At 41.0% G+C, this 12,027-nt stretch overlaps 1 protein-coding gene and 1 long non-coding RNA gene across 5 annotated transcripts in view; both read right to left on the minus strand.

The window, feature by feature from the left end:
• Positions 1-1,203: 1,203 nt before the first annotated feature.
• LOC123730410 (uncharacterized) lies at positions 1,204-9,375 on the minus strand. 2 transcript variants are annotated; one of them, XR_006761804.1, is made up of 3 exons: positions 5,240-9,374; positions 4,801-5,199; positions 1,204-4,742 (listed from the first exon to the last, which is right to left on the minus strand). It is a non-coding gene; the product is annotated as an uncharacterized lncRNA (long non-coding RNA). The 2 variants fall into 2 exon arrangements; XR_006761803.1 differs by having other exon boundaries at positions 4,801-9,375.
• A 1,478-nt stretch (positions 9,376-10,853) lies between these two features.
• LOC106585937 (sodium-dependent phosphate transporter 2) overlaps positions 10,854-12,027 on the minus strand; it is a 120,923-nt gene continuing 119,749 nt past the window's right edge. For 2 of the 3 annotated variants that reach the window (XM_045707000.1, XM_045706999.1), the window contains exon 11: positions 10,854-11,348. In XM_045707000.1, coding sequence (XP_045562956.1) covers positions 11,184-11,348 — 165 coding nt within the window. In that variant the 3' untranslated portion in view covers positions 10,854-11,183. The remainder of the gene's footprint in view (positions 11,349-12,027) is intronic. The other variant, XM_045707001.1, reaches the window with a different exon arrangement.

Raw genomic sequence — 12,027 nt, forward strand, 5'->3', positions numbered from 1 at the left:
CCGTCGCTGTCTAGAGACTCCTAAATGTGATATCCCCATCACTAATTCTGAAAGAAAAGAGGTAGCGTAGCGGTTAAGAGCATTGGGCCAGTAACCGAAAGGCCGCTGGTTCGAATCCCTGAGCTGACATTGGTGAAGAAGAAAAAAAAAAAATCTGTCTGTGCTGTTGAGCAAGGCACTTAACCGTAATTGCTCCTGTAACTCTCTGGATAAGAGCGTCTGCTGAACGACCACACTAGAAAGAATGATAGGAGAACTAGGCCTGGATTGAAACTAACCATACAGTAGGTATTGGGTTATAATCTTCATCCCTCACACTTGTTATTGTGAAAGTGCCAGCATACCTATGAGGGGAGTGTTAGTAGGTGTAGGTTTCTATACGGTGTCTAGCTATAAAGAGCAGTCTGAATGTATAAGACCGTGGGGTGGGTAAGGGGGGACTGCGGCATGGTCAATTCATTATTATTTAACCAGGTGAGTGTAAAGAACAAATTCTACTTTACAATGATGGCCTGGGGGACAAGACTAATGGCCACTTGGTGAGAGTGAGAAATAATGAGATTCCCCTCTTGTCTGCATGCGCTCCAAGTGGCACCGTATTCTCTATATAGTGCCCTACTTTTGATCGGAGTACTATGGGCCCTGACCAAAAGTAGGGCACTATAAAGACAATAGGGTTCCATTTGGGACGTTTCCCTTTGTGACGCTCCCTCTTCGCTCTGCAGTGGTGTGACTACACCAGCAGTCCATGCTGTTATCATAGGGACACTAATGAGAGAAATAAAACGTATTTTAATGTGAGGGTTAATTCAGCACTATATATTAATAAACACATCAAACGGGTGTCCCACGGGTGGAAAAAAATGTATGCATTCACTACTGTAAGTCGCTCTGGATAAGAGCGTCTGCTACATGACTAAAATGTGTCCATTCTAGGGCTGCCATTGCAACGAAACTAAATAACCTCTTCTCTTTTTCACATCAACATTAGAGCAAAGTAATTAACATTTTTACTGTCAGGACACATAAGCCCAAGTAGAACCTAAAAGGAAATGGGTTGTTTCTATTTAAACCAGGGTTGTATTAATGAACCACCAAACAGGGAGGCACAACGTACCCTTTAAAGAAAACCATTATGCGTCGTCATAAAACACAACAAAAGAAAACATTTCATAAAGACACGATTAGTCTATAGACCTTGCATTTCAATTAAAACCCTTTATTTTAAACAAGGCAAGTCAGTTAAGAACAAATTGTTATGTAAAATGACGGTCTATCCCGGCCAAACCCGAACTGATACAGCTGGGGGACTCTGTGATATGACGCGACCATGAAAAGTGATGGAACTACAGATGTTGTCGAAAAATATACAATCAATTGTTGGTAGTAGACCTTACCTCGGTCAGTGCAGTTATGGACGTGCCATAAAGATGGCGTGTGATCGTTGTGTGACAACAAACGTAGTCGTTCCACCGTTTATATCGGTTTATATCCATATCGCTGAGCTTTTATAATGGTTTAAATAAAATACCAATTGAATACTATGCCACACCCTCTTAGCTCAGACCACACCTACAACAGACAATAACCACACCCACAACATGCTGTTTGGTTTGCTTTGTAATTTTAATTCCCGTAATTTCATTTTGTTTTTAAATGCAGACACATTTTTTTTTTTTTCCACAAAAAAAACAACATTTAAACTAAAAACTTTACGGTACAATTATTATGCAAGTCAGAAGAGCTTTAGTCTTAGCTGAAGCTCAGGCTTGGAGGAGGGACAGATTATCAAACGGGTTAAACAGTGAAGCAGTATAAAGACGACATCGAGCAGTAGACAGCTAGCGCTACCTAGTGGACAAAAGCCCTGTCTGCACCCTCAGTAGAGACAGCTAGCGCTACCTAGTGGACAAAAGCCCTGTCTGCACCCTCAGTAGAGACAGCTAGCGCTACCTAGTGGACAAAATGAGGACTGGAACCGTTTTATCCTCGGGAGCAGCAGCAGTGCTCGCCTGGAAATCCAACCTGAATTCAGCTCCCTTTATTACAGTAGTGAAACAATTCTAAAACGTAGCGTGATTCAGTCTGTCTTTCTGGGCTAAAGCAACAGCGCCACCCTGTGGGGAGACAATACCATTACAGCCATCCACCCTGAGAAGAACAGTGTCTCTACAGAGAGGGAGACAGACAGCGGTGCAGTCACACCTTCACAACAAGCAGCTTGATCTAATATTACATTCAGAAAATAAACCCTTTGTCACATTCTGTTCCGTTCCCGCAGAACACCTGAGAGGGGTTGGCTGTCTGCTATCACACATCGGCATGGTAACAACACAATGTCTGGAATGGATCAAACACCTGGAAACCACGTGTTTGATGTATTTGATACCATTCCACTTATTCCGCTCCAGTCATTACCACTAGCCCGTCCTCCCCAATTAAGGTGCCACCAACCTCCTGTGGGTAACAAACTATCACCAACTCCCAATTGGCAACTACATCAGCCATTGGTTATTGTTTTGATTGATGATCGGTAGCTAATATTGATTGATTAAAATGCGGTCCCTCTCTACCTTGAACGGTGCATCCCCTGTCAGCCTATCAGGACTGAGAATGCATGAAAATAAGAATGACCAAGTGTGTTCCAAAGGGACTCAATCTATGGAAGGAGATTAATGCCAAAAATGTTGGCAGGAATAAGCCTTCATAGCCCCCAGATCAACTCAGTGTTTGTCAAAGGAAAAGGAACATGAGCTGCTAAAGCGGAATTCGCCTCCGGCAAAAACCCATTTCAGATAATCTCCCGTCTACAGACCTATTCTGAGAAGAGCTGATTTGAGACCAGCCCTTAAGTGTTACCAGTCTAAGCTCTGTCCTTAGTGATACTGATTTCAGGCCTGCTGTTAACTTATGGGCCAGACATGGATGGTAAAAAAAACAGTGTAATATATAGGCTTTCTGTTTCCATTTCCTACTTTTCAACAAGTGAGCCCAGTCTGGCCGCTCATCAAAGCGGGAAACAAAATTACAAAGTGTTTTTATCTAAAATAAAAATGGTAATTTAAAAGTCTCCATCTATATCGGCAAACGGACACGCCATCTACCGTAAGGAGAGAGCACGCTGGGTTACAGTAAAACCGTGGCCAATCGCGTTGCGACGGAGGAGATTGTTTTCCCGTGTCGACGTTGGCAACGTGACGACCACTTCCTGGTTACAGGTTAGGTTTAAAATAACAAAGGTTAAGACAATAGGATGCTAATATTCAGTAAGTCTTTGTATAAATACGGAACAAGTCTAAACGATGGGACTAGCAATGTGAGCAAAAAAAATGACAAAGTTAATGTTCGCAGTAGCCTATAGAGAAAGTTTGCCATCAAAAGTGGAAAAATAAACACAATCGTAGTGAATTTCAGCTAACTACTCAGCCAACACATCGGATAAACTGTACATTTTTATATATATATATATATATATATATATATATATATTTTTTTTAAAAACTGTTTTACTGTTATTCTATTCATTTTTAACATTTTTCAAATGATCAACAGTCTTTACTTGATTTTCCCGACCGCTAATCCTGTAGAATCATCAACGGTGCTGATGAATGAACTTATTTTATTACACGTTTCACATTGAAATGTTTACGTTGTCTTAACCTTTGTTACCTAGGTTACAGGCGACAGCGTCATAGCCTCAGACCCATTGGTTCCCAGCGCGTTCCCGCCACCCTTACGGTGTATGGGGAGTGCTTCACTCTGATGGTAGAAAAATATAGTCTATTTATTCTCTTCATTATTACATCGCAGCCATACATGTAGTGTTAACACAGCAGTGTTAGAGGCTTCAGGATAACTAACACTACTACAAGAGAAGAAGAAGAAGAAAAAACATGAGGGCAATGAGACGTTAGCAACTCTCCTCTAGACACTTCAGGTTATTTTGTCTTACTTGCACTTGATAATTCATGGTTAATAATAATAATAATAATTATAGTTGTCTTTTCATTGGCATTATTTGGCAACAAGTTTGTATATATATATTTTTTTTTTGTTGAGGTACTCTACAATATGGTTACGATGTAAATTCCACAGTACTTAGAAATTACTGTATCCATCACACAGTAAAACACTACTTTACAAGGCAAATGGCCACTTAAGAATAGATGTTTTCATGAGAAATAACACAGCACAAAGAAAGAAAAATACAAAATAAAATAACAGCAACTCCTCGCATTTGGGGGTTTGTTCAGATTTGAAAAACAAAGCCACACTTTCATTAATTTCTTCATTTACAAGTCAGGTGACTCTGATAAAAATGCTGGTGATGACCAATACAACTGAAAAAACCTCGATATAAACCAGAGTTGGACAGAGGGCTTACTTTCCACCAAACCCTGTTTTAACATGGGCAGAGACATTGATATGTGCCCTTTATCCAACTCTATGCCTCCATGTCTTGTATGAGCTACAGGTACCTCCATATTAGCCCCTGATATCAGACCTATCACCCTGATATCAGACCTATCACTCCTGATATCAGACCTATCACCCTGATATCAGACCCATCACCCTGATATCAGACCTATCACCCTGATATCAGACCTATCATCCCAATCCCTAATATCACTCCTGATATCAGACATATCACCCTGATATCAGACCTATCACCCTGATATCAGACCTATCACCCCCATCCCTAATATCACCCTGATATCAGACATATCACCCTGATATCAGACCTATCACCCTGATATCAGACCTATCACCCTGATATCAGACCTATCCCTGATATCAGACCTATCACTCCTGCTATCAGACCTATCACCCCCATCCCTAATATCACCCTGATATCAGACCTATCCCCCTGATATCAGACCTATCACTCCTGATATCAGACCTATCACCCCCATCCCTAATATCACCCTGATATCAGACCTATCACTCCTGCTATCAGACCTATCACCCCCATCCCTAATATCACCCTGATATCAGACCTATCACTCCTGATATCAGACCTATCCCCCTGATATCAGACCTATCACTCCTGCTATCAGACCTATCACCCTGATATCAGACCTATCACCCTGATATCAGACCTATCACCCGGATATCAGACCTATCACCCTGATATCAGACCTATCACCCTGATATCAGACCTATCACCCTGATATCAGACCTATTACCCTGATATCAGACCTATCACCCTGATATCAGACCTATTACCCTGATATCAGACCCATCACCCTGATATCAGACCTATCACCCCTCCTTAATGTCACTCCTGATATCAGTGTGGACTACTATAGTTTTGACAGAGGTGGATGGGGGACGGTGTGGGGACTACTATACTGTTCATCCACTTCCAAAACTTATCACTTCACTGGAATGAACAGACAACAGGAAATCTGAAACGAACAGACAACAGGAAATCTGGAACGAACAGACAGGGTGTTTCTCAATATGCAAACAGACAGGGTGTTTCTCAATATGCATACTACCGTTCTCCACTCTCATGCTCAGAGTGCATTCTCCGACCACGTTCTCTTGAGTACGTTCTTGTGAGGACAAAGTGTGGAGAATGTAAAAAAAAAACATTCCGTTTGAGAAGCACTCACTGTATTACCTCACGCTGCACCTCCCCATCCACTGACCCTTCTTCCAGCCAGGACAATGGCAACAACAGACAAAACAAGATATACATACACAAAGCAAACATTTTAGTTCATAACTTTCAGCTACATATGTGAATCGTAATAATGTAGCTAACCAGATAGTTTAACAGGCAAAACAATGACCTAAAACGGCGGAGCGTCGGAGATGTCAACTCTTCGTGGGTTAGCTAACTAACAATTCTTTGTGGCTATCTGGCTAGCTAACAGTACTAGTAGCTAGCCTGTTAGCCCTATTGACTTATTATGGACTAGCGATCTACGGTATGTAGGCAGGTAAACACGGCAAGATTAATACAGCATGCATTTACTGATTTATTAAGATATAATATTGTAGTCAGGCAACATTATATTCGGAAGTCGAGTCTCTCGCTTTAGCTCAAATAATGTCCGCCATCGATTTCAAGAAATGTTGCTTCATTTTTTTTTTTACGTGGTTTGCGTCATATTTTCTTGGATACTTTCCGTCGAAGCTTGCATCGATGAATGCTTCAAAATATATGTACAAATGGAGTACGCATTAGAGAAGTGCCATTCGTCGTCCGCTTCACATACTTTGATTTGGACTCCGACTCTGACCCTCCAGGGCTCGGAGCACGCTAGTATGCATATTGAGAAACACCCACAGAGTCACCCTGACTGGGTACATATGTGAAGTGGAGGGAGAGATGACAATTAGTTTAGGGAACCTCCAGCATTGGCTCTGAGAGTGCGTGTGTGTGTGTGTGTGTGTGTGTGTGACATCTGAATACTGGGGGGGTTTGCTGGAATAGGGGGCTTTTATAAAGGCGGTGTGTGTGTGTGTGTGTGTGTGTTTTGGCATGGTGTAACTCAGTGTTTCCCAAACTCAGTCCTTTGGTTTTTGCCCCTAGCACTACACAGCGGATTCAATTAGCCAACTTATCATCAAGCATTGATTATTTGAATCAGCTGTTCAGTGCTTGGGCAAAAAAACAAAACATTCACCCAGGGAGGGGGTGCACAGACTGCGTTTGGTGTAACTCACCCTGTTAAGCTATCCTAACCAACACACACACACACACCTCATATACTATACTTGCAGCACAAAAGAATGTGCAGTTTCCCAGAGAAAGGAAACTGTTTGATTATGATTAAATTGCTGCTGCAAATAGTCAAATTGATTTATTTTAAGTGACGGTTCAGAATACTGGAGCTGATAAAAAGGGTTCCTTCGTATCATTAGTAAAAAAAATATATATATATATATTATTCTGAAATGAGAAAAAAGCCCATGTACTCGATTTAAATGTCAAATAGTCGATTAAATAACGTAGTTCAGACAGAATGACTGGTGTGCGCTCTATGCCTCAGGCTCTGGGTCCAGGGTGACTCACACATGACATCATACCTCCGACGAGGACAGTGTTTACAGTACATATGACATTATAAAAACATTCAAATAGGGTATTTCATCTTTAAAATAGGCTATTTCATCTTTAAAATAAGGTATTTCATCTTTAAAACGTACAGGAACGCAGTTAAAATTTAGACATGATCTGCTGGTAACTGGTTTCTACGGTAACATCTGAATTTTTTGTTTAAATAAAGTAAATTAAAAATGAAAGCAGTCCCACCAGCCTGGGAGGATTTGAAGGTTGCCGCGGCAACAAGACCCTGTTATGTTCCAACCTTTTCTTCCAGGCTATCTAGCTAGCATGTTAGGGTGGTAATTATGAAATGGTCACTACAAAGGGTCATAGGTAACTATGAAGGGGCAGGGGGGGGGGGGGGGGTTGGTTGACCAGCCAAGCACACATCTTCTGTTTTAAAGCAAAGCTGCAGTACAACAAAAATCACACTCAAATAATACAATATGTAAAACATGTTCTTTTGGGTATTAAGTATAGCTACTAAACCGACTAATGCCGCTGCATCCTGGCAACTTGCAACTATTAACGCAATGAAATATATATATATATATTCATATACAACTTTAGGCATTTCGCATAGATGTTGTGCAAATGATTATTTTATGTTCAGTGTACGTGTGTTTGTGTGTCTATCTCTGTATCTGTGTCTGTGTGTGTGTGTGTGTGTGTGTGTGTGTGTCAATGTCTACTAGTGAGGACTGCGTTTTGTCTTTTTTCATATTTATATCACTGTGTAAAACACTACAGTGTCTTAACGTACAGTACAGCTCTATTCACACGGGACTAGTATTACCATAGAACGTCCGTTATGTAATTATCACCCCAGCAGGTCCGTTTTTCCAGTGGACGATTCGGACCGGATTAGTTTTACCAAACTGCCCCTGTAATATATATATATATATTTACCTCATTCACAATTGACCGATATTGTCAAATGAATAGAGAAACTGCCAAATCCGTCATTAAATATCTGCGTAGGTTACAGTTCATGGTTCTTATTGATATGGATTATAACGTTCTCCAAACTGGAGGCCATTAGGTCAATATTGGACTCTTCCTAGACATATGAAATATCTTCACGCCTAGAAGAGCCTCCAGGGCTTCTTTCATAATGGTACATTGTGAACAAGTGAAAAAAATATATTTTGTAAAACTAATCCTGTCCGAATCGTCCCTGACATGTGGTAATAATTACATAACCGACAGTCTATAGTAATACCAGTCCCGTGCGAAAAGGCCTTAATATGTAAATCTATAATATATAAATCTGTAATATGCATGTCTATAATATGTCAATCTGTAATATGTAAGTCTATAATATACGTCTGTGATATATGTACAATGCCTTTAAAGTATTCACACCCCTTGATATTTTCCACATTTTGTTGTGTTACAGCCTGAATTTAAAAATGGATTCAATTGAGATTTTTTTTGTCACTGGCCTAAATACAATTCCCCATCATGACATCACAATATCCCATCATGACATCACAATATCCCATCATGATATCACAATATCCCATCATGATATCACAATATCCCATCATGACATCACAATACCCCATCATGGCATCACAATACCCCATCATGGCATTACAATATCCCATCATGACATTACAATATCCCATCATGACATCACAATATCCCATCATGACATCACAATATCCCATCATGACATCACAATACCCCATCATGGCATCACAATACCCCATCATGGCATCACAATATCCCATCATGGCATCACAATATCCCATCATGACATCACAATACCCCATCATGACATCACAATATCCCATCATGACATCACAATACCCCATCATGACATCACAATATCCCATCATGACATCACAATATCCCATCATGACATCACAATAGCCCAGAATGTCAAAGTGGAATTATGTTTTTAGATTTTTTTTTACACATTAATTTAAAATTTTAAATTTAAATGCCTTGAGTCAATAAGTATTCAAACCCCTTTGTTACGGCAAGTCTAAATAAGTTCAGGAGTAAATATTTGCATAATTGCATGGATTCAATTGTATGTGTGCAAAAATAGTGTTTAACAAGATTTTTTAATGGCTATTAATCTCTGTACCCCACACATACAATTATCTGTAAGGTTCCTCAGTTGAGCAGTGAATTTCAAACACAAATTCACCCACAATAACCAGGGAGGTTTTCCAATGCTTTGCAAAGAAGGTTACCTATTGGTAGATGGGTAAAAATATAAAAAACAGACATTGGCTATCCGTTCGATCATGGTGAAGTTATTAATTACACTACTGGTGTATCAATACACCCAGTCCTTCCTAACTCAGTTGCCGGAGTGGAAGGAAACCGCTCAGGGATTTCACCATGAGGCCAATGATGACTTTAAAACACTTACAGAGTTGAATGGCTGTGATAAGAGAAAACTGAGGATGGATCAACAACATTGTACTTACTCCACAATAATAATCTAAATGACAGAGTGAAAAGAAGGAAGCCTGTTCAGAATACAAATATTCCAAAACATGCATCGAGTTTGCAACAAGACACTAAAGTAACACTGCAAAAATTGTAGCAAAACACTATACTTTTTGTCCTGAATACAAAGTGTTATGTTTGGGGCAAATCCAATACAACACATTACTGAGTATCTCTCTCCATATTTTCAAGCATAGTGGTGGCTGCATCATGTTATGGGTATGCTTGTAATCGTTAAGGACTGGGGAGTTTTTCAGGATAAAAAAGAAACGGAATGGAGCTAAGCGCTAAAGCTAAATCCTAGAGGAAAACCTGGATCAGTCTGCTTTCCACCAGAGACTGGGAGATTAATTCACCTTTCCACAGAACAATAACCTAAAACACAAGGCCAAATATACACTGGAGTTGATTACCAAGAAGACAGTGAATGTTTTCCTGAGTGGCCGAGTTACAGCTTTAACTTAAATCTACTTGAAAATCTATAGCAAGACCTGAAAATTGTTGTCTAGCAACGATCAATCCAGCTCTTAAAGACTCACCCAGAGGAGCTTCTACAAAATGCATAGGGGTGTGAATACTTACATAAAAAGAGACAATTCTGTATTTCATTTTCAATAAAATAGCAAACATTTCTAAAAACATGTTTTCACTTTGGAATTATGCAACATTGTGTGTAGATAGGTGAAATCCATTTTGAATTCAGGCTGTAAAACAACAATATGTGGAATAAGTCAAGGGGTACGAATACTTTCTGAAGGCATTGTACGTCTGTAATATGTAGCTACAGTATGTCTGTGATATGTACGTCTGTGATATGTACGTCTGTGATATGTACGTCTGTGATATGTACGTCTGTGATATGTATGTCTGTGATATGTATGTCTGTACAGCAGGTTTCTCTGTAAGATTTAACATGTTAGTTAAACACCATTTGTTTTTTTTTATGCAAAAATAATAAAAATAAAACACAATAGAAGGAAGTCAACGAGTCTCTGGACTAGAACCCAGGCAGCGTGTGATCTAACCCACTTCGGGACTAGAACCCAGGCAGAATGTGATCTAACCCTCTTCAGGACTAGAACCCAGGCAGCGTGTGATCTAACCCTCTTCAGGACTAGAACCCAGGCAGCGTGTGATCTAACCCACTTCGGGACTAGAACCCAGGCAGAATGTGATCTAACCCTCTTCAGGACCAGAACCCAGGCAGCGTGTGATCTAACCCTCTTCAGGACTAGAACCCAGGCAGAATGTGATCTAACCCTCTTCAGGACTAGAACCCAGGCAGCGTGTGATCTAACCCTCTTCAGGACTAGAACCACCTCTTCAGGACTAGAACCCAGGCAGAATGTGATCTAACCCTCTTCAGGACTAGAACCCAGGCAGCGTGTGATCTAACCCTCTTCAGGACTAGAACCCAGGCAGCGTGTGATCTAACCCTCTTCAGGACTAGAACCCAGGCAGCGTGTGATCTAACCCTCTTCAGGACTAGAACCCAGGCAGAATGTGATCTAACCCTCTTCAGGACTAGAACCCAGGCAGAATGTGATCTAACCCTCTTCTCCAGACAGTGTAATTAACCACTCCACCCCTCCATCTCTCTCCTCTCCCCCTAGCCCCATTCTTAACATCGAGGCCTCCCTCTCTCCTCTCTTCCTCAGACGTAAGGGAGGATGCCGTAGACGAACAGGGCCATGACCGCGGCGCTGAACAGCCCCGCCACCGGCACCGTGACGAACCACGCCAGGAAGATATTACGGAACAGCCGCCAATCAACCGCCTTCTTGGAGCGGATCCAGCCAACCGCTACCACCGAGCCCACCTGGTCGTCACGGCAACGCGCAGAGGAGAAAAACAAAACAGGAACCAATCAACAGCAGGATAAACCCTGGGTTACATTTCTATCAGTTGAACTAGTAGTCCTGGTACACCAAGTACGAGTTACTGCTCATAGACCTGACCTGAGAGTCAGGTGGGTTAGTGCAGGGATAGAACAAAAGCCTGCTGTGAGCCCAGCAGGACTAGGGTTGGTTGGTGACAGACTGTAAAGCTCCTAGGTTAGTAGTACCAGATGATTTTAACACATCTATTAGTAGCTTTCTTCAAATCACTTAGTTGAAGTCTGAAATTTGCAGTTTGGTTTTATATTTCACCCCCCCCCCAAAAAAAATGGAATTCTCCCAACTAGAATTCACCCAAATCAATAAATGCCAAACTATGTGTGATTGTGTGTATGTTTCCTTCAGTGTATACTTCTGCTAAATTCAGGCTTCCACAAGAACACATATCTAATCTAACATATTTACTCACCTTGTCTTCATCAAATATTTAATAGATCAAGCTAACAATAGAACAACTTGTAGTCCCCTCCCTCCCTCCCTCCCTCCCTCCCTCCCTCCCTCCATCCGTATCTCTGAGCGGGACTGCTCATATACGGCCAGTGTAACCCGAGCTAGCCACCCCTGTGATGAAGATAGCAGCATCTAAATTTGGTCTGCGTC

Source organism: Salmo salar, chromosome ssa24 (genome assembly GCF_905237065.1).
Source record: "Salmo salar chromosome ssa24, Ssal_v3.1, whole genome shotgun sequence".
Taxonomy (NCBI): Eukaryota; Metazoa; Chordata; class Actinopteri; order Salmoniformes; family Salmonidae; genus Salmo; species Salmo salar.